The sequence below is a fragment of the Drosophila pseudoobscura genome, chromosome 2 (genome assembly GCF_009870125.1).
Source record: "Drosophila pseudoobscura strain MV-25-SWS-2005 chromosome 2, UCI_Dpse_MV25, whole genome shotgun sequence".
Classification (NCBI taxonomy): Eukaryota; Metazoa; Arthropoda; class Insecta; order Diptera; family Drosophilidae; genus Drosophila; species Drosophila pseudoobscura.
The window spans coordinates 245,386-269,192 of NC_046679.1; the positions used below are offsets into that span (position 1 = coordinate 245,386).

Consider the following 23,807-nt stretch of genomic DNA (forward strand, 5'->3'; position numbering starts at 1 on the left):
AAGCAATTAACGGTCTACTGGGGGAAAAGTGTAAGCTCAGAGGAGAGGGGGGCGGGGATCAGGCCCATTTATTTGCGCCAGGTCTGTAGTGGATGCCACAACTACTACTACTTCTGCGGCATTTGCATTTAGGCGGCTTAACAAGGCGTTAAGTTTGCGACATGGCTATAAAAATACATCTCTATGGAGACGTGTACTTTTCTTCAGTAATCCGAGCGAGCAAAGTACCTTAAATAAGGTGTTAATAAGTCAAGGTTGCCAGTAATGGTCCGACAGATAAGCATCTATATACCGGTAGAGATCTGGTAGATCCCCTGATCCCCTTTCCTTTCTAAACGCATTTCACTTTTCGCCAACGCAGCCACTACTGGGAAAGAGCCCCACGACAGGTGTGCAAATATTTGCGAGAAATTGTAAAATGGATGGAAAAATAGTATGTCTAGGAAAAGCAGACAAGACACTTTTTGTGGGTCTGCTGTGCGCTGTGCATTGGGAAACCGCTTACCAAATCCAGTAATTAACTCTTTGATTTACTAAACGCATCCAATGGTCGGTTCCCCGCTTGTGTCTTGTTGGCTGCTCCGACCACACTTTATGTGCCTGTGCGAATGTCTCCAATTTGATTTTACTGTTTTCATTTCGAGTGTTTGCGAGCTACGAGCGCCTGCGCACTTTTTGCCGACTTGACTTAGTTAGTGACTAAGACCACGACATCTCAGTGGCTCGCAGCTCTGAGGCAACTGCAGCTGAAAATGCTTTTACTGGAAGTTTCCCCCACAGCGACATCTGTCACTCCTGCCGATTGGCGATTTCTCTTTCAATGGAAAAATGTGGCAATAATCATAAAATTTTAACACAAATATTGAGTAGAGTAATTATCAGTGCCAGTAGAAGTACAAGCCAATGAGACTTTGCTCCCAAGTGAGTTGCGGATGACGAGGGATTTCAGTGAGAGGCGATGGTTTGGCTTGGACTGATCGGCTGGCCATGACAAGCACCACAAGTTGGTCAATGTCCAATAGGGAAACCCGCGAGTTCAATCGAGCTCCTTGCATGGCCCTCTTCCGATGCCCCTACTCACGTTGGGCTTTACTCCCACTATCACTCAATCTACTGATTATCATGGGCTGCACTCGTAATCCTCTTGAATTTCTTTACCAGTAGTTAATTGCACGAATCTGTTAGATAAAAATCAGAGGAATCGGTGCAGGCACAAGATACTCGTACAGATACAAAACATTTTCCGTTGCTGGCCCCCTTTGTTGGCAGCCCTTTGAATTGATTACAGCCTGATGTTAATTGTATTTTCCATTGTGGATCATCCGATTCACTCTCTCACGGCCAGCTTCCGCTGTAAAATCAGTCGTAAAAATAATTCACTTTCAAGCTGCATTACCTTCCGATACCGTCCACGGCTGATACTTGATGTTAAGCGTTCTGATATAAGTCACTCTACAGAAGTGAGCATGCAAAGAGCTACAGTTTGCCGCGAATTATTACCAACATTACCCATCAAATCAATAGTTAGCCAGCGAGGGAGAAATCTCAAATCTCCCCAGCAGTTCCAGTGCCGATCCAGTACCGGTTCCCCAACGTCTGTGGCACATCATCTGGCTGATATGCTGCTACTCCTTGACAGGCCGTCGTGGCCAGCCGTTTGACAACAACTTTCACAAACTTATACCCGCTACCCAAAATGCTTCCAAGTGGCCATCGCCCAGTCAGCCTCCGCTTCGATTGCTGCTCGATCGCAATTCTTATTACAGAATCAAGTGCAACTTTTGCTCTCGCTTCGCTTTCACTCTCTCTCTCTCTCTCTCTCTCTCTCTCTCTCTCTCTCTCTCTCTCTCTCTCTCTCTCTCTCTCTCTCTCTCTCTCTCTCTCTCTGAGTCAGTGAACTGCCGCATGCAGCATGCTGTATAGGTACGAGGTAGGCGGCACCTGGGTTGCACCGTCGGTTGACAGTAAAAGTAACTTGGAAAAGTGAACGCAATCGAAGTCGACCCACTTCTTGAGACTGCATAAGACATCGCTCGATCGTATCTCCGTCGTCGGATGCTCTTCTCTAGCTTGGTCCCAGATGAGGTTGGTGGAGCGCGGCTCACACATTTTGGGAAATTTTTAGAGAAAAGTGGGTGGCCCACAGCCAGCAGCGAGCGTCGACTGCCGCTTGCCTGGTGCCGGGTGTCAGTAGTAGAATCCGAAGTGGAGCCGAAAACGTGTCTGGGCAAAGCTACACGCAGAAAGGCAAAGTCGATAGGACGGACCTAGCCCGGGCTCAAACGAGCAATTTGCGTGACTTAATGGAGCATACAAAAAAGACGGGCCAGGTCTGGCTTGGCGTCTCTAGCTTTATCACGCATCTACTGGGCAGAATATGGCTTAATTGCGTACAATGAAATTCAATGAAAGTAAGCTGGACTTACCCGAAATAAACCGGTCTGTGTGGAGGGGAGGAAGTTTAGCCGCAAAAAATAGCCAGAATTTCCAGCCAGACAAGCAGGGCCAGCGCTCCTTTGATCCTTTTTCGGAAGTCCGCAAATAATGCAATTCGCTTTTCTCTTTTCACTTTTAACTTGTATCTTCAACTTTAACTTTGACTTATGGAAGAGTGAGGCAAGTGATAGATAAACCTGACTGACATGGCTCCTTTTATCTTTGACCCATTTTAATTTGAATTTATCAAACTATCAACCACTATAGCGTTGAAATTCGGATATATTTATGTATATATGTAGGGATATACATATGTATCATCATGAGCTCTAGCCAGCTTTCGGATAGCTGGTATTCTTAACAGATATTGTATTATTCATTTCTGAATAAGAGTAGTTGAAAACAAGCTTAAGTGCAATTCGGTTAATTAGCATATATTTTAGTATGACTATAATGCATTCAATTAACTCCAGTATGGGTTTTAATAATACCAAAGAACATAGACGTAGAGTAGGACCAGCACAAAGAGCAGATGGATAAGAAACAGCTCAATGGCCAAGGTAAAGAGCGCCACTGGGTTGACAGCCATGTAAGTGATCAAGACAAACATTTCGTAGCGTAGAGTTAATAACAAATCTTTGGATTGAAGCGTGCCTACTCCTGCACCGTGAAAGTCAACTGCTTGCTGCGAGAGCTCTCGAATCGGTTTGGGGTATGCATGCTGAGCATGGCGGAGATCCCCAGGCCTAGGATGCCGAGCAGGAGGGTGACTACGAAGAGACCCGACAGGATAGGGGCCGAGATGAATCCAACGCAATCGTAGACCTCGCCGAACTCCTTACGCCCGTTCAGCCATGGCTGCACCTGGAAGTCGGACACAATAAGGCTCTGCAGAGTCTCGTTTTTGTTGGGGTTATTAAAGCTCAAGTCGTTGGCGGAGCATCGATAGGAGAAGCCCAGCGGGGCCGAGGGCAGAGTGTAATCGTCGCCTCGTGCCAGGAGTACGCTCTTCAGTTCCCTGTACTCCACCTCAACGTTTCGCAGGATCCATGTGCCACGCGCCAATGAGAACTTGAAGCGGAGCGTGCACTTCTCGCCGCTGTGCATAAAGGTAATGCTGAGCCGACCGTAGCCCTTAGCGTGCTGATCGTCAAAGGTGATCTGCTTTATGTGCTCCTCCAGGCGCAATGTCTCGTTGGTAAGCCGCAGCTCGGGGGGACCGTTCAGGGAAAGAACCGCCTTGTTTCCTTCTGCCACGTAAATGAAGCTTGCCTCTGTCTCCTCGGCAACGTCAGCAGGAGGTCCCTCAGCCGTTTTTTTGGGTTCTTCCTCGGTGGTTTCACGTTTGGCGAGGAAATGTGCCTCCTCCTCGCGACTGGCTAAGATTCCCAGAACCTCACCATTCCCGTAGATCCGTAGAGCGTCATTGTAGGCCGTCACAATCTCAGCGTCGTCGTCTTCCCCGTGCCCAGATAAGCTTATGACCTGCACGACAAATTTAGGGGTTGACAACCAGTAGTATTTATCAGCTCTTTTTCTTAGTATACACACCTCAATGTTGGCATTGTACCCGAAGGGCTCAGCTATCAGCCTGCGCTCTGGTAAATAGGTCCAGGTGCCACTCTTCACCAGATTCTGGAACTTGGGGTACTTTATGCCCTCCAGACGACTGGTCGTGTTCCTCACGAAAACTACAACAGCCTTGGCCTCCCGAAACAGTTGCGTCAGTGGCTGCTCCCTGCTACTGGCCTCAACTAGCGCCTGAGCTTGCAAGCTGGATACCTTGTGGTGACCCCAGAAGAGGAAGGGTCCGCTGATGGTCGCACCGCAACTGTAAACCAGGCCCAGCAATATCCCAACGAGAATTAGCCGCATTTTGTATAGCTCTGGATATGATTATTCACCGAAATCACTGACACCTCTGACTGACTGCCTGTCCTTCGCTGAAAGAGGAAAGTATGTACGCGAAAAATCGATTTCGTTCCACGCATGCGCAGAGAATATGAAAATGAAAAGGCGGGTGGTTTCCAAATCGTGGTCGAGAGCTGAAAAGTGAAAATGTTATTTGACAACCTGTTGCTTTACTTCCAATTTAAGTTAAGTACAATCTAATCTAATAATTAGGGAATCTAATAATTAGGCTGATGACTACGATGGCTAATACAAAAGGCTTTGGTTCAATTGTTGAAAAACTAGAAGACGAGAATCGGCCCTTGAAGGTCTTGGTGCCTATGGGGATGTATGGAAAATTAAATTCCAGATATTTTAGGTTTCACGTTTGATTTACTCACGCTTTTCATTTGTGTCCCTCACACCGCAGGTACGGTAGGAGATAGTCGGCTTGCGCTTTTGGTTCACGTAGCCGGGAATGAATAAACTGGGGGCATCCAGTCGGCCAGCGGCTATAAGACGCGACATGTCCATCTCCAGCCGGTGTGCGAGCGGGCCCTTAAAGTGGATGATCATCTGGATGCAGGCGCCGCCATGCAGCTCCTTCGTCTTTCGAGCATCCACGTCCAACATCCACTCAGGGATACCCATCACAGAGCGCAGCTCCTCTAGGAATTGTGCCCTATCGATAAAGATATCCATTCATATTAACGTAAGGCCGCTTGAGGTAGAATCTTACTTACACCACAAAGCGCGGTGGCTTCTGCAAATTGATATACTTGATGACGTTGTGGTCGGGCTCGATATTGGCACAGGCGAATCGTTCATGTGAATGATCAGGTCCAAAGATGACAATTGAGCGTCCAATCGCACCCACTGGCGCCTCCAGCGGGAAGTTTGAGTCAGTAAACACCACACGCTCCCCACCCAAATCTGAAACGCATTCGAGTGAGCATCGAAGAAAGGCGATTACCCTGATTACTCACCTATTGTACCCATGCGGGCCCCTACATCGCCCACATAGCATCGAAGGGGATTGTCCGGCGCACATTCCTGTTCGTAGAGATCGAGCTGCAAGCAAAGACCATCAAAAATAGGGATCTATGGAACGCTAGAAAACTCACATTCAGTGGATCTGCCAGCTGCGTGTAATACGGATTCCACACATACCCTCCGGCCACACAGCGTGTGCTGGTTGGCTTGACGGCGGCGTCCACTCCCACGGGGTTGACGAATATCTGCCAGTTGTGGTTGCGAGTGGAGTTCCGATCGTTCTTGCCGGGGTGCCGCAACTTAACCTCAATCACCGTCTCCGACTGGCTGCCGTCGTTGTGGATTAGCTGCGTCATCTTGACGTAGCCGTAGGCGTAGCCGGTGGGATGGTGAAACGATGCGATGGCTCGTAGTTCTCGCGCCTCGCTTGGACTGTAGCCTCGCTCTAAAGTGCTGTAAGAATCGGTTTTAGCTCAATAAATAGAAGACTCTATTCCACTGTTATAACCTGCAGGCCCAGCGGGCATTCCTCTGCTGCTTGTGAATGACTACAGATCGTCCGATTATACTGTTGTATCCAAAGAGCGGCAGGTTCGTATCGTTGTACGAATCCTCGTACTGGGTGAGTCCGTTGAGGCCGCCAAACTTTCCGCTCAAATCACCCAACTCGTATTGATCGCTGGTGCCCCGTCTAGGAGGAGGCGAGGACTTGGGATTCACCTCGATAGGATTCCAGTGGCCATAGAGGGTTGAAGCCTCGCATGGAAAAGCCAGATTAGCCTCAACGGGAGTCTGTCGATTATCAACGATTAGTGGACGAATCCTCTTCTCCGAAGACGAATCTTACTTTGTGGATGTGATAGCCGCCATTGTCCTGCAGGCCCTTGAGTTGCACCTCCACATTGCTGACATCGTACTCCGACTGCTGCGTGATCTCTACCCTTCCACTCACTGTCAGCTCATCGCCGTTGGCGTACCACTCCTTAGCCACCACCTTTCTCCGGTAGTGTCCGATCACGGCGGAACACGCAAGCCTCTCCCCCCTGGCCTTTGGCCCGTTGTCCTCGTAGATGACCAGCGACTTGCCCAGAATGCTGTGTCTTCCCGATAGCGGCAGATTCCCATCGACAAACATGCGCCGGCTAAGCTTCTGTGCTGCTCGCCTCCTTCCAGCAATGGTCAACCTTCCCAGCCTCACGTCCAGGGCTCCCATTCGACACATGGCAGGCAGCTGGGGCTTACAGAAGTCGTCAGCGCTGCGGTTTCCCCAGTACACTTTGAAAGGATTGTGGATGCCACCGGCCGAGAGGCAACGCTGCTGCCAGTCATAAAAGTCTTTACCTGGGGCACTACTGTGGATGGCCCAGCGATGGTCGAATGTGGTGTTCTGTGTGGACCCGTCCGCCTGGATGAGATACTCAAATAACACGGTAGTGTCCTGCCAAGGTTGTTCGGTGGGCTGTCGGAAGATAACTCGTCCCACCACCGGATAGCGGAACAGGACCTGTCATAGTACAAGTAAGATGTTAGATGGAATGCATATAGTATGTATGTAGAAAATCCAATTCCAGTTCCTCCACGCACCTGAGCTGTGAACATCGGCTGCTGGTATACTCCGTTCTGCAAGTACTGGCTGAGAGTGGCGCAGCCCCAGATGTTCTTAGTGATGTTCTGCACATCCGTGCGGTTGAATGTGTAAATCACCAGACTCCTTTGGGCTATGCTATGGTGGCCCTGGAGCGGTAGGAAGACGTCCCAGTAGAGGCCGCTCAGCTCGGAGCTGGTTCCGGGCAGCACGTACTGATGCCAATATGCCTTGTTGCGGCCCTGTAGCTTTCCTGAGAGGTCTCCAACTGCATACTGCTCCTGTGTGCCGTAGCCAGGAGGTGGCACATTTTTCTGGAGGCCGCGGGGGTTGTGCATGTCCCCAGTGGTCAGGCAAAAGTCCTCCCTGCCAATGCGCTGTGGGACGGGAGGCATGCTGTGAAGGCGGAAGGCGGCCACATCTTCGGCAAACTTGCGGCTGACATGCTGCGACAAAGGTGCACCCAAGGTGAAGTTCAGGAATGTGGGATCGAATTTCCATCGTTGAGCGAATGTCACCTCCCCCTTGACACCTCCCGAGTTTATGAAGGTCCTGCAGAAAAACGGATAATCATTATTCGGTTGTTTCCTGAAACTTTTCTGATTAAATATATATATATATATATATATATATAAAATAAAAATATATATATAAAAATAAATAATATATATATATATATATATTTTATTTGTTTTGGGTTTCGTGGATCAGATGTTCCATGATGCAAAACGAAATCAAATTCAAATCGAACCAAGGACTTATTATGGTGCTTATTTAAATAGTTTCCTTTCACCTGACTTACTTGTAAATAAGTGGCTGCACATGCCGAATTTTTGTGCATGCCAGATAGGTGTCCGGGTGTTGATTATCAAAGAGAACAAGGTAGAGCGTGCGGTGGGGGATCGTAAGGTCAGAGGGCAGCAGAGCAAGTTGGGCATCGCGAAAGACGCTGCGCTTGGGTGTCTTCAAAGCATTGTTGGCCACTCCAATCCGTCCTAGGCGCATGTCCAGGTCACCTATGCCCTGACCGGGCCCACTTCCCTGTGGGTCAAACACGAGCTCCAGAAAGTTGCAGTTGTCCTCGGTGCGGTGGTGGTCGTGCTTGAAGATGTCCGTCACAAAGATCTTCCAGTGGTGCTGGGTGAAGGACCGCTTATCACTGTCCTCTAAGCCCACTGGCTGCTCCTTGATGTGGTACAAGTCAGAGTAAATCAATGTGTCACCACCAGCGCCCTCAGCCGGGGCCAGCCATCGAAAGTGGACTGACCCAGCCACGGGAGTGTTGAATCGTGCCTCGGCCATGTGTTCTACGGAGTTCTGGATAGTGGTGATGGTGGCACAGATACGCGCATCCTCGCCCACCTCCGTGAGAACCAGTGACTTGCCCCAGATCCCGCAATCGCCGATTAGCTGCATCTTCCGCTGCCATGTCGAAGTCTCGTTTCCGGGCAACACCAGGTACTCCAGATCCTCGTCGAAGCTCAGCACCTGCGATCCCAAGCGATCGAGCTTGCAGCGCTCCTCGGGATCAATGATCGAGTAGTCCACCGGAAACCGACGCACGGACCAGCTCCAAACCTGATCTGGGTATTGGAGTGTGGCCTCCAGGCTCGCCTTAATCTCCACCGTCGTGGCGTTCATCTGCCGGAACGTGATTTCCCCGTGCAGACCCCGCTGCGAGATGTACGCAATCAGATGTTGCGCATCGGCTGTTTACGAAGCAGAGGGTGGAGAGTAAGTCCGAGAATGTGGTGAAAAGACAAAGATGTGGCTCAAGCTACTTTCGATTTCATCTCACGACAGCGGGAACGAAAAATGCGACTCCACTACGATATGTGTATGTAATGGGAGGGGAATAGCCTGGGAACATGCCAATCGCTGTCTCCATCTGGAGTACTTACCGACCCTAGATGATGCAATCCAGCAAAGGACTATGGCGCATAGCAATGCCCTGGTCGCTTTCAATTGGGGGTCTACGGCCATTTCTCCTTCCAGGGCCCCAAAAAAGTATTATTTTGATAGATTTGCAGTCGTTGCAGACTTTCACATTGTAGTGCGCGTGCGTGCGCTCGAGGGAAAGCAGCCCACGTCGAAACTCAACTGAAAACTGGTCGAGCAAAGGCCCAATCCACAGCCAGCCAATTCCAAGTGGCCAAGTGAGTGAGGTGAGTTTCTTGCTTGGCTTTGTTTGCTCATTCGCTTTGCGCGCCTGGTTTAGCTGCGGTTTTGTTTTGCCCTGTACGCTGGTAACTTGTTTCCGGCATGCATGGCCCTCGCTTAGCTTACTCAGTTCTCGACGAGTTAACCATTTTTCCCCCTAAAACCCCCTCCTGTGCGTTCCCATCCGTAAAACTCAAATGCAGTTGTTGGTTTGTTTTCCAAGACGACTCGCCTTTTCTTTATTCAAAGACTTTGCCATCAGTATCATCATCATCGATAAGTATGTTGTATAAAAACAGATTATTTTTTTTGGTAATATTTCTGACCGGGTTAAAAAAGTTTTCAGAATTTTCTCTTGCCATATAACTTAATTTATACTGAAGTAAAGATTCGATTCGCATTCGCATTTAACAACTTGTTGCATATTGAATTGGTTTGGTGTGTGTTGAGTGTATTAAGTACATAGTATAAAGTGATGCTTCTTCTCTTCCTTCGATCAGCCTAGGTACTAATGGTTGTATGTACTGTGATTGAATACGACAAACTTCCAGATCCGCGTCTTGCTTTCCCCATTGCCCCTGCACACCATCCATGCCATTAGGCCGTTAATGGGGGAAAAGTGAAGATTAATCTTCATAGACAAAGATCTAGCTTCCGCCAGATACTCGTACTTTTGAAACGCATTAGCTAGAAACACTTTTTTGATCGTTTTCTTCATATTTCATATTTTTTATATCATATATCATATTTGGTTTTTGTTTTGGTAATAACGCTGATAGTTCATAAGCAGAAAGTTGTGGTCGGTTAAGTTATGTAAATTCGCATAAAACAATTTGAGTGAATGAACTTTATGTTTCCTTTGTTATTAAGCCTAACTCTCGATAACTTGCAATATTGATAATTTGAATATGTATTCACAATTCATAACTCATAATAATTGATATTGAAAAATGAAACTGAGTAACGAACGTTAGATAGATATGTATAACAATATTTTGTGTTTATAGAAGATAAATATTTGGCTCTCAGATAAATGTCCCTAAAAATAGTTGGTTTGCCTCTCTCTCTCCTTTTCCTGCGAGAATCAATAACGAGAAACAACAAAATTCGAACAAAAAACTCTGTGGGTCATCTAGGCCTAACGAATCCATCCTTGCTACCCACTGACCATAACTAGTTCATCGTCACTTTTATCTTCATCTTTCTGATGTTGGTTCTTCAACGAACAGCGATTAAAATAAACATTGCTTGGTTTTTTTTTTGTTTTTAAGTTTTTTTGTTGATTTTATACGTGTTTTAAATAAAATAGTTTGCATTTGTTTTATAAATTTTACGTGTAAAATTTAACAGTAAATCAACTAGAAAACTAGCCGTCAAGTTGGTGCTTTGACATTGATCGTATGAGAGTATCCCTAAATAATGATACATGGTAAATGACTAAGATTTTTTCTGTTCTTGTTCTTATTTTTGATCGCTACCAAGGTGTTGTTGAAGAAGTTTTGAGTGTTGTTGAATGGTAACAAAAAGAGATTATATAGATATTGAGAATTTACATATGTAAAACGAGCATTTCTTTTAATTACGTTTATTGTTTTTGACTGATTGATTTAAAAGTTTTGTTGGTTGTAATATGGATGCTGAGTTAGAAGTTAGGATGTGTGTGGGGATGCCTGATGCTTCAGCTACTGCTTAGGCGGCCTCCTCCTCCTCTTCTTCACCCTTGCCGGTGAGCATTTCGATCAGGGCGCCGGTATCGATCTGGTTCTTGTCATCAATGACCATCTGATCGTAGGCATCATCGACCTCCTTCATGGTGAACTTGTCACCGAAGTTCATGAGCATTTCGCGGAATTTATCACCGTCGATGAGACCATCGTTATCGAATGTTTTGAAGGCAGCAATAACAACATCGTCTTCATCGTTGGCACCGGCAGAGGCCATACGGTTGGCGAACAGGGTCAGCAATTGGGTGAAGTTAATCGGACCCGAGGCTTCGCTCAGCATAGCGTCCAACTCCTTGTCGTTGGCGATCTTGCCAACGGAGTCGAAGGCAGCGCGCAGATCGTTCTTGCCAATAATACCGTCCTTGTCGGCATCCATTAGTTGGAAGGCCTAATCAGCGCAGCACGCACGGATTCGGAAAGAGAGAGAGCGAGAAAGAGACAGAGAGAGAGAGTGGGTTGGTGATTTGGTCATTGACTTGTGCGATAGATATGTATATGGCATAGGGATAGGGATGGGATGGGATGGGATGTGGTTGGGGTTGGTGGATGTGGGTGTAGATATGGGGAATAGTTAGGCCATGGCCAACTCACCTCCTTGAACTCGGCAATCTGCTTCTGGGAGAAGACAGAGAAGACCGAGGAGCCAGCGCGCTTCGACTTCCTGGAGCCACGAGAGCCGCCTGACGCTCTCTTCGATCCAGTGGCAGAAGCAGCCGGGGCAGGAGTGGCAACTGGTGCGGGGGTTGCTGCCTCAGATGCGGCTTCAGAAGCGGTTTCAGAAGTACCTCCCTCTTCCTTGGTCTTCTTCTTCTTAACCTTCTTCTTCTCATCGGCCTACATAAAGAAAGAGATATCATCAGTATCGTCGTATCGTGGAATCAAAATTCGATTCTCAGGAGTCAGGAGTCAACGGGCAAGTCAGGAGTCAACAGGCAACTGTGAAAAATCAAAAAGGTTCAGGCAGGAAGTTCCAATCCATTTGCTTTCGTTTCGAAAATATGCTCGGGAGAAAATTTTCCACTGTATGGCCCCCTGTCTAAAAATATCCGGACCACTGTTACGTAAGTGCTGCCGTATAGCACTTGCCATCTCACTCCCTCCACGATACGGATATCAAATTACATTACTGACGCATAGCACTTGGATCCATTTATAGAACTGTTCACGATCGCCTTCGTATGCGTAGGAATGGCATATCCGAAGCCAAGGACCTTACACACTTTTGCTTTGAGTTCATAGATCAATTCCACATGCACAGACAGTTAATGGCGAGTTATTTAGGGTAACCACGATAGTAGCCGTACGGAATTACGTTGGAGATCACTTCATATTCGAATAAATTGACTTTATATGTATGATATATCCTCTTTCGGATGCAACTAAATCACTGCACAAGTCCTTGCTGCCTATATCCATGCACGTAAGTTCTTAAGTTCAGATGAGTTCCGTTCAGTCCAGTTCAGTTAGTTTGGTGTATATCCCGATCCTTACCATGGTGCTGAACTTTGATGTGGCTGTCTAAACGAGTTGAGCGGTCAGAGCACACTGAATCTCTGGCTGATTTTATCGCCAAGACAATGATGTTTTAAGTTCTTTTTCGCGTGCTTCTTTTACCCACCAGGGAACCACACAGACACTCACAAAGATACGCCCGGTGGTTCGTTGGTTCGCGTTCGGCATCTTTCGGTCCCACTCGGGCCGCCTTCGCTGTATCTGTATCTGCCATATTCGTGCTGCCTTTTTTAGTATCTGCAAGGCTAGGTCCGCCCAGGCGATCGGTGGGGTGGCTGGGGCCATATCTATATCTACATAGCCAAAGAGCTATAGCTACATATATGCGAGTTGTTTACTCATCAGGCGCTGCTCTAATCAAAAATCTAATTATAACGGCAGAGAAAATGCTTTTCTGTAGGCTTTTACCTATGTGTACATGTGTATGTTCAGAATTTATTTCGGTGCGGTTCGAAATGATTTTCGTGCTTTCGTGGTTCGGTTTCTGCATTTGCCTACTCTTCGTTGTAGATACATTTCCCCCTGATGTTCACATTTTGTTTTGTTTCATCTTGTTTTGTTTTACTCATCTTTGCTCTTGAGGCCACCGCCGAAAGGTGTCCTCTTGCGCTGAAATCACCTACATTCCCATGGCAGCACACATTCAAGCAAACATACACACAAATCAAGCATTTACAGCCCGTAAATACATACATATATATGTACATGTTCTATGTGTATATAGTATATACTCGATTTAATGTTTTGCCTTGCCTATTTCTACGCTCGGCATTTTCCCGTTTCTTTTTCGTTTCTTCAGTGCCCCGAGCATTGTGCAATACGAAGAGCTGAGAGAATTCCAAATCTATCTATATGTACACAGATCGTACGGATTTCGTATCGCATAAATATCCAACGAACCCGATATTTGGCCAGAGTTATTTCGGCAACAAATGTGGAATAAACATCTGAACTTATCTATATCCGCGTCATTCATGATCATTGCATAACATTCGAAAAATAAGTTATCAATTTTTCCCTTTTTTTATGTAGTCAGCTGGTCTTTATAACTGAATGGAATGATTCCCTAGACACACATATAAACACATACATATATAAACATTAGATCATGCAATAGATCATGCTTTTCAGTTAAGATTGTTTTGTGTTCCGAATTATAAGACAGCTTGACAAAAAATTTGATTGAAATTTGGAATACCGAACTAATCCATTATCATTATATAGAAGGATCCAAAGAGTCAATACATCATCAGTATCATTTGATTTGTTTCCAGGGCATACATTACCGAAATCTAATAGTACATACTATTTGTTATGATTAATTGGAACAGAAAAATTAAATGGCGTCATTTATTTGGCTTTGATTTTTATCTGCGTCCAAAATATTTTCTAATGAAATTATCAATCTACATATACATATGTATATGTATGTAAGCTTAGTCTATAAATCAGACTAAATCACGTAAAACATAATTCATACTTCATGGATCAGACACAATAGAAATCGATTTTTAATGCAATCTCCTTCGTGCTCCATTGAAAGTGATTTTTAGCAACAAAATTTCGGAACATTTGCAAAGCTCGCACATAACCAGACGACAATTTGGCATAAGGCCAAGAAAACAAGAAAATATAAAGATGTAGCATTGATTGTATGCAAAACTAAAAATAGAACAAAGTGCAAAATAAAGCAAGAAATATTAAAAGGAATGTTGAAATTAATGAAAATTACGGCATATCTATTTGCTTTTCCAAAGAGGACGAAAAGTACGTGTATCTCACATTTGGCAATATTAATGGATGGATATATTTGCAATTTGGATATATTTATTATGGAGGAAAAACGCGGGCATACAAAGCATAGCTAAAAACCAAACAGTGGAGAAGGAAGTAATAACATATCCTACACATAATATTTGTTTACCTCAAGATTTTCTAATTTTAAAAGCCAAATTAATTCAATATATATGTATATATGTACACATATGTATGTATTATTATTTCCATCGTATACGCAGACGATCATGGAGACCACGCATCGCTCGGATTTTTTGTGCATATAGTTGGGAGGTGAAACGTCATTGAGAAACAACTGTATTCGGCCAGGGACCCGAAAGCGCATTCCTCGCCGACGATCGCCTTATGCCTTGACAGCGCGATGTCCGAAAATAGATGAGCCGACACGCACCACGGTGCTGCCCATTTCGATCTGCGGGCAGAGCATTATGAACAGGAGGTTCCTAGTAAGTGAGTAGTTTAACATACCGCTCTGTCATAGTCGTTCGACATACCCATGGATACGAGCACGGAGTTGGGGGTCAGGGAGTTGGCCTCGCAGATAGAGCGATGCACCTCCATGAGCGAGACAAAGTCTGGATTGGGCCCTGTGCTGTAGTCGAAGCCAAAGGCTCCAATGGTCATGATGCCCACCAGTTGCAGATGCTTCAAGTTCTTGCTGATGAACTGGTAGAGCTTGGGCGCTTCCTTCGTCTCGATGCCACTCTTGGCTGCAAAGTAAGTAAGTAGTAGTAAGTAGTAAGTAGTAGGTGGGCTCGTCTGACTGGTCTTAGCCTATGTACCCTCTTCGCCGCTGGTATTGATTTGAATGAGAACCCGGAGTGGCGGCTCTGTGTCTGGTTTCAATTTTGACCAGGCGGCATCCAGCTTGGTAGCAAGCTTCTCGCTGTCTACGGTTTGGATCATGTGAAGATTGGGGAGAGAGAGTATCTGCAATAAAGGAACGGTTTAAATAATCAAATACAGTTTGAACCACCGCACTTTGTTAATTTTGTTGTTCTGCAGGTGGCCGATGAAGTGCCACTTGATATCGGGGCACTGGGCCAGTATTTCCGGGTGCTGACTCTTCTCCACCAGTTCTTGCACGTAGTTCTCCCCGAAATCCCGCTGGCCGGTCTTGTACGCCTCTATAACAGCATCTGCTGGCTTTGTCTTGCTTACAGCTACCAAGAGAGGCTTTGCAGCCTGGATTTCCTTCAATAAATGGTTGCGATTTATAAATGATTGATTGGGATCCGAGATCCGTGTCATGCGGCTAGTCTCACTTTTGGACGCTGCAACAGAACTTCGTCGATGCGCTTCAACACTTGCTGCAGGCCGGCTTTAATGTCAAACTCCGCCATGGTGCGTCGTAACATTTGACGTTTTATATAATTAATATATTGTAATGTGGTTATCGCCTCAGTTAAAGTTAAATCAAAGTAGTAACTGATAAAGAAAATTAATAGTTTAAAAATAAAATCGCAGAAAGCAATACACACAACAAAACCGAAACAGCTGTTTTCAGCTGTGATAACAGAGATCTGGCTGTTAGACGCGTCTGTTAAGGGTCTACTTGTTTCGACAGTAAAAAATTTCTCAATGTTTCCCCTATATACCGATATCAAAACAAAAGTTTGTCACACGTTATATTTAAATATATATTTAACGAAAAGTAAAATTACAATTACTTTTAATTTCTACAACAATTTAAAATATTAAAGTTTTTCGCCAAACCCGCTTACACGTTAGTATATTTTTTCTGGCAATTTCTGTCAGGCGTTAGGCTATTTTTCCAGACAGAACAAAAAATGAGCGCACGAAAGGTAAACAATTTGAATGTAGCTAATTTAATACAATTAATACAGTAATAAATGCATAGAAACCGTGGATAAAAAGCGCTTTCAGTGAATTAAATTTGACGCAGACCACCGCCGTTTCGGAGGGCACACCAGCTAAGCGCACGAGAAGCACACCCCACGCGTCAACCAAAACTCAAAGGAATCGAAATGTGAATTCAACGCCTACGCTTGCCGCCGCCTTAGTGGATATAACGGCAGAAGATGAGGACGGATGTGGGGACAACAGTGAGTCGCCGCCAACGGTTACCGAAAAATGGATGGAGAGTTTTGCCCCCACCAGCAGCGAGGAGCTGGCCGTGCATCCGAAGAAGATTGGCGAGCTGCGCGATTGGCTGCGTCACTGCGAGGCCATGCGTTGGAAAGTTCCCGCACAGATATGCCTCTTGTCTGGACCAACAGGCGCTGGAAAGACAGCCACATTACAGGTGCTCGCCAAGGAATTTGGATATCAGCTGCAAGAGTGGATCAATCCTGTGGACTGTGAGGTTATTAATACGCTGGGCGATCAACCCAGTGGCGGCTCATACCTGGGTTCGCATCTGGAGGCCTTTAAGAGTTTTCTGCTGCGTGCCTCGCGTTACAAATCCCTGCTGAATGCGCAGAATAAGCGACTTGTGCTGGTAGAGGACTTTCCAAATGTACTGCTCAGTGACGCTGAGGCCAACTTTGACGATTTGCTAGAGCAAGTACCCCTAAAAAAACATTCCTCACCTGTGATTAATACTACCTTTTTTTACAGAAAATATTCCATCTATGGCAAATCCCCGTTGGTCTTCATCGTAGCCGATTCCAAGTCTCGGGGTCTGAACATAAGCTACAAGCTATTCCCGGACCAACTGAAAGCCAAACACCGCATCAACCATATCAGCTTTAACTCGATCGCAGCCACAATTATGCAAAAGTCGATGAAGACATTCTGTGCCATCATGCAGCAGAAGGGGAACAAGGCGTTGTATAAAGTGCCTTCTTCAACAGTAGTCGACTCAATAGTTGTCGGCGCCCAGGGCGACATACGCAATGCTCTGATCAACCTACATCTCAGCGCCCTGAAAGGAGTTCCCAACATGCCCACCAAACAACTGAATGTTAGCGTTACCAGCAAAGGACGCCAACGCAAAATGCAGAGCACCCTGAAGTCGATTGGACGCGACGAATCCATTACCCTGATGCACGCAGTTGGTCGTGTGTTGAATCCAAAGTGTACGTATAACAATTATCGCTGAGCTTGAACCTTGTTTGAATAATTGTTTGATCTGGTGTTTGCAGGCAACGAGGAGAAGCGGTTGCAGCACAGCCCTGAGGTCTTGACCGAAGCCTTCTGCACCGAGCCTAGAAACTTTGTCAACTTCATCCACGCCAATTATCTGCCGCATTTCCGAGACATTGAAGATGTTTTGCCCGCCATAAATGACCTCTGTCTATCAGATTTCATGCTCAATGAGTATCGTGACGATGCCCTACCCGTAATGGGTCTCAATCTTGCCATTCGCGGCACTATGCTAGCCAACAAAGACCCCGTCAGCGGTTGGATGCCGGTACGTGGTCCGAAGCGAATCAATGTGCTGCCTCCGGCCACATTAGCGGAGCAGAAACTATTGGGCATTGGATGTGCAGACACCTCAAAAGCTCTATACGCCACAGAATATAAGTCCTTTGTGAAATGCATAGCCGCAAGAAGCCCTAAAGAGATGCCAATAGAAAATGAACAATCCATAGAGGATTAGATTTCAGAACACAATAGTTTTAAATTTGTAATATTTACGTATCGTTAAGTTATTATTTGCTAAAAATGAAACGCATTCCATTTCCAATATAATAATACCGTCTTCAATGGGTGGAATTCACAATTTAACATTTTCATTCATCCACAGATCGGTTCTGTATCGTTGCATCACCATTCTTTGGCTTATCGTTCGAGTCCATGGGTTTGGGGTCAAGCAGAATCAATGACCCAGTGAAAGCACAGGCTTAACAAGTCGAAGATCATGAAGCAGCGAGCTTTCATTTAACAACCTTGGAAAGCCGTTTAAGTATGGCTGACCAGAGTAGCATTCCTGAGAATAGGTTGCTGGGGTTATAAGGTTTCGCAAGCTCGGCCTTACGAAAGCAGTTGACACGTTCCGATAGCTACCCGACCAATCTATATATCGAGCAAAACTTCGAAATAACGGTGGCCTCCAGGTATGGTGAGCGAAAGGGCTAGGGTTAACAGCACTATGATCGGATTCAAAACAACGCATAGATCAATCGCCCCAACATTCAAATTCAAAATTGAAAAAACGGAACATTCTGCCCACCTTTGCCGTTTCACTCAGTTCATGGAACATTCATAGTCCTGTGCCAGCAAAAATGGCGTCACTAGTCCCCAATATCCCCCTCCCCTCGCTATGGACCACTCCACTCACACACAGAATGACAGAATTGGTGGACCAAAGCTGCTGTGCCGTGAACACATGCTTGAACTACTTTGCCAGCTTCCGCCCAAGGGATATACGGCAGATCCTTGACTTTCTCGGCGTGCACCACTGCGAAGTGCTGTTCGGAATTTTGGCTTTCGTCCTGTTTCAGTTTACCAAGTTCACGGCTATCCTTCTCCTTGCCGTCTTTTTGGCTTATTGTATTTTCTACTGGGTAAGTCCCCATGGAGGAGAGGCGATCTATTCATCTAAGCATCGTGTTCTCTTCCAGTGGGATACGTTCTTTCCGGGGCTGAGCCAACGAGAGTCCGGGTCCTCGCGGAGAGATCAATACGCTCCCAGCTACCTAGCTTCCTTTCCCAATACGACGGAAAAAGCTGAGTACCGCGATGAGCTAACAAATGCCAGATTGCCGCCGTTCTACGGCACAACGAGCACCGAACCCAGTCCGGGTAAGTCTAACCCCCGTACACCCGACCGTACCCAATAATCTTTTACGCCCCCAAGCGAATTCCGATTATGGGCCAAACCAAGAACCACGAGGCTCCAGAACTCCACCTCAACAAACCATGCGAAATAATGAAGCTCAGACAATTTCAACGACCTCGAGCACAACAGATCCGGAATTTCCGAAAAAGAAAATGCTGGTCCCAATGGTTCCGCAGAGCAAATTGGTGGGCAACAGCAGTAGTGGAGTGGCGTCAAAGAGAGAGTCCCGAAAAATACCAGAGCAGAATAACCGAAAATCACTAACGCCGCCTATAGATAACACCCGAAGAACGCCCATTTCACCCGTAGATAATTTCCAAAATGCGCCACCCAGTGAGAAATCGTCCCCTCGGGCGACAGAGAATTTCCGAAAATCGTCCACTCCACTCTCAGAGAATTCCCGAAAATCGTCCGCTCCACTCTCAGAGAATTCCCGAAAATCGTCCACTCCCCCCTCAGACAAAATACGAAGAATATCCACTCCGACCCCAGAGAATAACCGAAGTTTATCATTAGACAAAACCGAAAGGGTGTCCGATCAGGCAATATCAACGCCTGTATTTAGCCATAACGGAACGACCCCCAGGTCAACCCTTGAATCCTCAACAAGAAATCGACATTCGTCCAATCAGGGTGACGAACGGCTCAACAGACGATCTCAGTATCCCTACCGGGATCATGAACAAGCCAGGGGATCGCAACACACAGCAGGTGTCGGAGAGTTTAGGTCCCGACGGGTTTCAGATGATCCCGCGCAGTTACGTCGACGACCGGGATCCCTCGAAGAGCAGCGCCACCGCAGACCGCCACACTCCAGCTCCCAGGATGAAGGAAGAGCGGGGAAACAACGCCGTCCTGGAAATAACAGGTCCGGCGTCACGCGACGACAATATCCCGATGAAGCCATCGAGCGCCTGAGGACCAACTACCGCGAGCTTCCGACTCAGAAGATTCCGGCACCAATTTCCTCCGAAGGGGCCTATTATAACAAACTTCACAGCCTACTCCCAAGCAATCGTAACCATTCCGAGAGGCATGATCAGCACATATCCCCAAGTAATCGCAATAATTCGGAAAGACGTGATCTACCAAAAAATTCGAGGAATAGTAAGCAGAGCAAGGAAGCTACTCAATGATGGCTGCTGGTAGTAATCAAAATTTATTTCAGATAACTTGGACCCCGATTCCGGGAATCGAAATAGAAGTGGCCGCCCGAACCCGCCCCATCTATAGCTTCGTCATTGTCAACAAACAGGCCAGGACAGGACAGGACAGGGACAGGACTGTACCCGCAATGAGGTAGGACTTTGTCCTCTTTTGAATTATCATGGTAGTATCATCCAGTATTCCCCAAAGCTCCTAAAATTGCTGTGAAAGAGCATCCTGAGAATGTTCTAAAGGAACGCAAGAAGAGGAATATATTGAATGAGCATATATGTATGTCATAGAACCCGTACTTGAAAGCAGTACCAAAGATTTGGAAATGCCCAAAAACGGTGAAAATTAGATTCCTGTCGATGCAAAAATTTCCGAGAGCGAGGGGGAAACGGACAAAATCAGTGGCCAAACTTTATCTTCAATTGGAAGAATATCCGTTGTATGTGGAACTATTCGAGACCAAAACAAAAAATAAGAATTGGAGGAAAATCCATAGCTTTAGTAAACCGAAATTTCGCCCCATATATTGCAAAAACAACGTCTAAATTATAAATGAAACAAATATAAATAGAGCAAAGATATTTTTGAAATAAAACGTCGAGATGGGTAGTTTACCAAGGCACAAAAATACCACGCTGTTAAGTCAGCTGTTTTGATTTGGTATTTTTAGGTAAAAATAGATTAACGCTTGTTTTCGTTTGCCTTGGAAAAAAAGTGTATTTTATTTTTCAAACGAAGTCGAATATCCTGAATATATCCTCATTATGAATCTATAATTCATCAATCGGATTAAATTATGTGTTTAGGGATGAGGGTCCTTCAATATCAAAATCCACGAATTTGACTTCTGATCATGGAGAGAGAACAATTAACCCATTGTTGATATTAACATTTTTCCACGAAAATTATGAATCCTGAAAAATTTTACCGCAGTTCAGGTGAAAGATATTGTGGCATTTTTCGTAAGTAAAAGAAAAGGTTAGGATGGATCTACAAGAAGAAATGAATTTCCGGCGGTTTAACAAAAGTTGTTCACCTATTTAAATAGTAGGTGGTTAGGGGGGCTAAGTTCGGGGGTCAGACCGTATATCGTATCGAAAAGTCCGCGGTCACACTGGTACAAAATTGACTTCATCGAAAAAATAAATAAATAAAACTATAACAAGTACTCAAACGTCTTCTATTCTTTGACTTGACAATTTTCACCTTCACATAAGCGTGCGGCCAATAAATCCCACGCTACTCAAAGGTAGCTTGTTTACTTAAAACTTAAAAGTAAAGGGTAATTCATTTTTAAAACGAAGGTGAATATCCGGCCAGTCCGTGTCACTACCAATGCAATTCACGGTCGCAAGATGACCATCTTCAATCTGTACATATTCGACAAGTGTGGCACGCTGATGCACTACGCCGAGTGGAATCGCACAAAGAAATCCGGCATAACGCGCGAGGAGGTAACAACGTCAAGAAATCCTATGCGTAAAACTTTTAATTATACCATTTTGCAGGAAGCCAAGCTGACCTACGGGATGCTCTTCTCCATCAAGTCGTTTGTGAGCAAGATCTCTCCCTATGATCCCCGCGAGGGCTTCCTCTATTACAAGACAAACCGCTACGCCCTCCACTACCTAGAAACGCCCTCGGGTCTGAAGTGAGCTCAAATATATGGCCATTACTTTAACTTACTTATATATAACGTATTCATTTGCACAGATTCGTTCTCAACACAGACACGACCGCTATAAACGTCAAGGAGCTGCTGCAGCAGCTGTACGCCAAGGTCTGGGTGGAGTACGTAGTGCGGGACCCCCTGTGGACGCCCGGCGCGGTGGTTACCTCCGAGCTTTTCCATAGCAAGCTGGACGAGTTCATCAAGCAATCGCCCATATTCGGCATCAGAAACATCTAGAGCTAGGTTACCCCTAAGTCAATAGTAAATGCTTACCAAATTCCAACTCTAAGGTCTATGTCATTAGCCTCAGACCGCGTAGATCCGAGCCGAGTTGCTCTGAATTGCAGGTTTGGCGCACCACTCTAGCACTCAACCAAATTCACGCCTCGGGCGGCGGGCCGGAAATAGCTTGCACATAAAAAATCTCTACGCCCGACTGGATCAGCTTTAAAACTAGCCTCCAGTTGCGCAAGGCCTGCCGTGTGCCGTGCGGCGCTGACAAAGGGGGACAAATGTCAAAATGATTACTGCAACTCCATGCGGTCTTAACAAGCTTGACTGTAAAAACCTGTAGGCTGCGAGGGTGCTGCTGTCGGCTAGTTGCTTTTGCCGCAGATATCTTAGTCGCGTCAAGGGTTTTTCGCAATTGAAAATGATTTGCAGAATGCATCCAAAAATCGCTAGCGAAGAGCGTAGTAGCAGAGCTACATTGTGGCAGCACGTGAAGGAGTCTGGCTTCGCCGTTGGCTCAAAAAAACCGTTGGCTCTCAGATCCCGGCTGCTTGCCTTCGTACATGCCATATATGCATGAACGTGCAAATATAGTACATATTCAAAGGTACATACATATATGTACATATGTACATGCTTTTCTTATATGTGTATAGATGGCTTGCTTATTTAAAATTTCTGCAAGTCACAAGACGTTTGAACTAAATATGCTTTGTATAGTTTTAGTTTTTTTCTTCACATTGTCTTTAACGAATTTTAAAACTTGTTTCGACAGCTCGAGCCGCTGCCAGAGCCTCGATCCCGGTGTCGCATTGCAAAAGTGTCCAAGACAATAAAAACGGAACCACAAAGCGGTTTCTTTTTGTAGCGACGAAGAAATCAATTTCAAAGCCAAACGCCCGGTCCGAAAAATAAATCAAACGGTCAGCTCAGCCATCAAAATGCCTAATGACATCTCCCCAATGCCTTCTCCCAGCAGCATCCGAGGTAAGAAAAACCCGAGCTGAAGCCCGAACACACGCATGGGTTACAAAACGCCCTTTCCAAAATCGGAATCGAATCCACAACCAAACGAGTGCATGGATTCGTGTGTGTGTATAGATAGACTGTGCCGCAGATATGGACACACTCGTCGGTATATTAGGTCCCTCGCCCCCGACCCCGCCTGCCCTTTCTTGCTTTTCTTTCTGTGTTTATTGACTACACGATCGGTAGCACTACGGCATCGGTTCCCAATATGTAAGTTATATCTCCGATGGGTGAGAGGGGAAAGCTAGCTTTTGGTTTCTTCGCCTCTCCCAGCTCCACCGTCCGCAGCTTTCGGTTTCCATTCGCAAAAGTTACGCAAATTACGGGCAACTCAATTTCCGAGTTTCAGTTTTCGGGTTTTGTCACCGACTGGAGCACCGGCTGAAGCATCAAGCATCGAGGTCCGACCGGCAAGGTTAGTAACGCTTTGCTGGGCAGCCAGCTTTTCAAATTGGAAATTGTCGCCAGTTCACGTCATTAAATGACCGCTATCTTGATTACTTTGCGACGCCGCAAACTTTTCTCGTGGATGTTGTAATTAAATGTTTAACGAGCAACTGCTGCTCACATTTTTCACCTTTGCACTGGTCCGCGGAAAAAAAAACTGGCACGCTAAGGCTAGAGAAGCCCCCGCAGGCCCACCCACGCAGATTTCATTTATCAAGGCCCTGCGTTGCCCTGAGGGCGGACCTGATAGGCACCAATAAACCATAAACGAACCCCGTCCCGACCTGAACAGTATGCAAATTTTTAGGCCTAGGCCAAAAATAGCTTCGAATGAATTTGGATGTTTTGATGCGGCGAAAAGATTGGAAAAGAAATCTCGAACATTCCACGGGAATCTACCAAGATTCTACTTACAACTTTGTAAGA

At 45.9% G+C, this 23,807-nt stretch overlaps 7 protein-coding genes across 17 annotated transcripts; 3 read left to right on the plus strand and 4 right to left on the minus strand.

Moving 5' to 3' along the window:
* Nucleotides 1-2,849: 2,849 nt before the first annotated feature.
* On the minus strand, nucleotides 2,850-4,412 carry VhaAC45RP (VhaAC45-related protein). 2 transcript variants are annotated; one of them, XM_015183126.2, is made up of 3 exons: nucleotides 3,988-4,412; nucleotides 3,115-3,921; nucleotides 2,850-3,058 (listed from the first exon to the last, which is right to left on the minus strand). In XM_015183126.2, exons 1-3 carry the CDS (start codon nucleotides 4,309-4,311, stop codon nucleotides 2,918-2,920), a joined length of 1,272 nt encoding a protein of 423 aa, XP_015038612.2. In that variant the 5' UTR covers nucleotides 4,312-4,412; the 3' UTR covers nucleotides 2,850-2,917. The 2 variants fall into 2 exon arrangements, with proteins under 2 accessions (XP_015038612.2, XP_001357691.2); XM_001357654.4 differs by having other exon boundaries at nucleotides 2,850-3,921.
* Nucleotides 4,413-4,495: 83 nt separating this feature from the next.
* Rsod (Related to Sod) lies at nucleotides 4,496-9,023 on the minus strand. Its single transcript, XM_002136915.4, has 10 exons — nucleotides 8,806-9,023; nucleotides 7,707-8,613; nucleotides 6,904-7,456; nucleotides 6,167-6,823; nucleotides 5,828-6,111; nucleotides 5,451-5,772; nucleotides 5,313-5,397; nucleotides 5,070-5,259; nucleotides 4,728-5,008; nucleotides 4,496-4,665 (listed from the first exon to the last, which is right to left on the minus strand). Exons 1-10 carry the CDS (start codon nucleotides 8,885-8,887, stop codon nucleotides 4,550-4,552), a joined length of 3,477 nt encoding a protein of 1,158 aa, XP_002136951.3. The 5' UTR covers nucleotides 8,888-9,023; the 3' UTR covers nucleotides 4,496-4,549.
* Nucleotides 9,024-10,502: 1,479 nt separating this feature from the next.
* On the minus strand, nucleotides 10,503-12,429 carry Mlc2 (myosin light chain 2). Its single transcript, XM_001357653.5, has 3 exons — nucleotides 12,280-12,429; nucleotides 11,380-11,622; nucleotides 10,503-11,176 (listed from the first exon to the last, which is right to left on the minus strand). Exons 1-3 carry the CDS (start codon nucleotides 12,280-12,282, stop codon nucleotides 10,754-10,756), a joined length of 669 nt encoding a protein of 222 aa, XP_001357690.3. The 5' UTR covers nucleotides 12,283-12,429; the 3' UTR covers nucleotides 10,503-10,753.
* A 1,676-nt stretch (nucleotides 12,430-14,105) lies between these two features.
* On the minus strand, nucleotides 14,106-15,700 carry LOC6896743 (pyridoxal phosphate homeostasis protein). 5 transcript variants are annotated; one of them, XM_002136914.3, is made up of 6 exons: nucleotides 15,579-15,700; nucleotides 15,363-15,525; nucleotides 15,079-15,291; nucleotides 14,880-15,027; nucleotides 14,566-14,807; nucleotides 14,106-14,509 (listed from the first exon to the last, which is right to left on the minus strand). In XM_002136914.3, the coding sequence occupies exons 2-6, from the start codon at nucleotides 15,453-15,455 to the stop codon at nucleotides 14,441-14,443; spliced, it is 765 nt and encodes a 254-aa protein (XP_002136950.1). In that variant the 5' UTR covers nucleotides 15,456-15,525; nucleotides 15,579-15,700; the 3' UTR covers nucleotides 14,106-14,440. The 5 variants fall into 5 exon arrangements, with proteins under 5 accessions (XP_002136950.1, XP_033241847.1, XP_033241848.1 ...); XM_033385956.1 differs by lacking the exon at nucleotides 15,579-15,700 and having other exon boundaries at nucleotides 15,079-15,282; nucleotides 15,363-15,572; XM_033385957.1 differs by lacking the exon at nucleotides 15,579-15,700 and having other exon boundaries at nucleotides 14,106-14,540; nucleotides 14,592-14,807; nucleotides 15,363-15,572.
* A 48-nt stretch (nucleotides 15,701-15,748) lies between these two features.
* On the plus strand, nucleotides 15,749-17,754 carry Rad17 (Rad17 checkpoint clamp loader component). Of its 2 annotated transcripts, none has more exons than XM_002136913.4 (4): nucleotides 15,749-15,902; nucleotides 15,959-16,620; nucleotides 16,678-17,138; nucleotides 17,205-17,754. In XM_002136913.4, the coding sequence occupies exons 1-4, from the start codon at nucleotides 15,888-15,890 to the stop codon at nucleotides 17,660-17,662; spliced, it is 1,596 nt and encodes a 531-aa protein (XP_002136949.4). In that variant the 5' UTR covers nucleotides 15,749-15,887; the 3' UTR covers nucleotides 17,663-17,754. The 2 variants fall into 2 exon arrangements, with proteins under 2 accessions (XP_002136949.4, XP_033241844.1); XM_033385953.1 differs by having other exon boundaries at nucleotides 15,780-15,902; nucleotides 15,976-16,620.
* Nucleotides 17,755-18,210: 456 nt separating this feature from the next.
* On the plus strand, nucleotides 18,211-20,600 carry LOC6896741 (serine/arginine repetitive matrix protein 1). 3 transcript variants are annotated; one of them, XM_033385952.1, is made up of 5 exons: nucleotides 18,211-18,569; nucleotides 18,627-18,807; nucleotides 18,890-19,951; nucleotides 20,013-20,143; nucleotides 20,201-20,583. In XM_033385952.1, exons 1-4 carry the CDS (start codon nucleotides 18,288-18,290, stop codon nucleotides 20,075-20,077), a joined length of 1,590 nt encoding a protein of 529 aa, XP_033241843.1. In that variant the 5' UTR covers nucleotides 18,211-18,287; the 3' UTR covers nucleotides 20,078-20,143; nucleotides 20,201-20,583. The 3 variants fall into 3 exon arrangements, with proteins under 3 accessions (XP_033241843.1, XP_033241842.1, XP_015038822.2); XM_033385951.1 differs by having other exon boundaries at nucleotides 18,214-18,569; nucleotides 18,863-19,951; nucleotides 20,189-20,600; XM_015183336.2 differs by having other exon boundaries at nucleotides 18,214-18,569; nucleotides 18,863-19,951.
* Nucleotides 20,601-21,078: 478 nt separating this feature from the next.
* On the plus strand, nucleotides 21,079-21,957 carry Bet5 (blocked early in transport 5). 3 transcript variants are annotated; one of them, XM_015183026.2, is made up of 4 exons: nucleotides 21,079-21,251; nucleotides 21,323-21,456; nucleotides 21,511-21,653; nucleotides 21,716-21,957. In XM_015183026.2, exons 2-4 carry the CDS (start codon nucleotides 21,358-21,360, stop codon nucleotides 21,909-21,911), a joined length of 438 nt encoding a protein of 145 aa, XP_015038512.1. In that variant the 5' UTR covers nucleotides 21,079-21,251; nucleotides 21,323-21,357; the 3' UTR covers nucleotides 21,912-21,957. The 3 variants fall into 3 exon arrangements, with proteins under 3 accessions (XP_015038512.1, XP_001357689.1, XP_015038513.1); XM_015183027.2 differs by having other exon boundaries at nucleotides 21,080-21,251; nucleotides 21,307-21,456; XM_001357652.5 differs by having other exon boundaries at nucleotides 21,079-21,456.
* The last annotated feature ends 1,850 nt before the right edge of the window (nucleotides 21,958-23,807 follow it).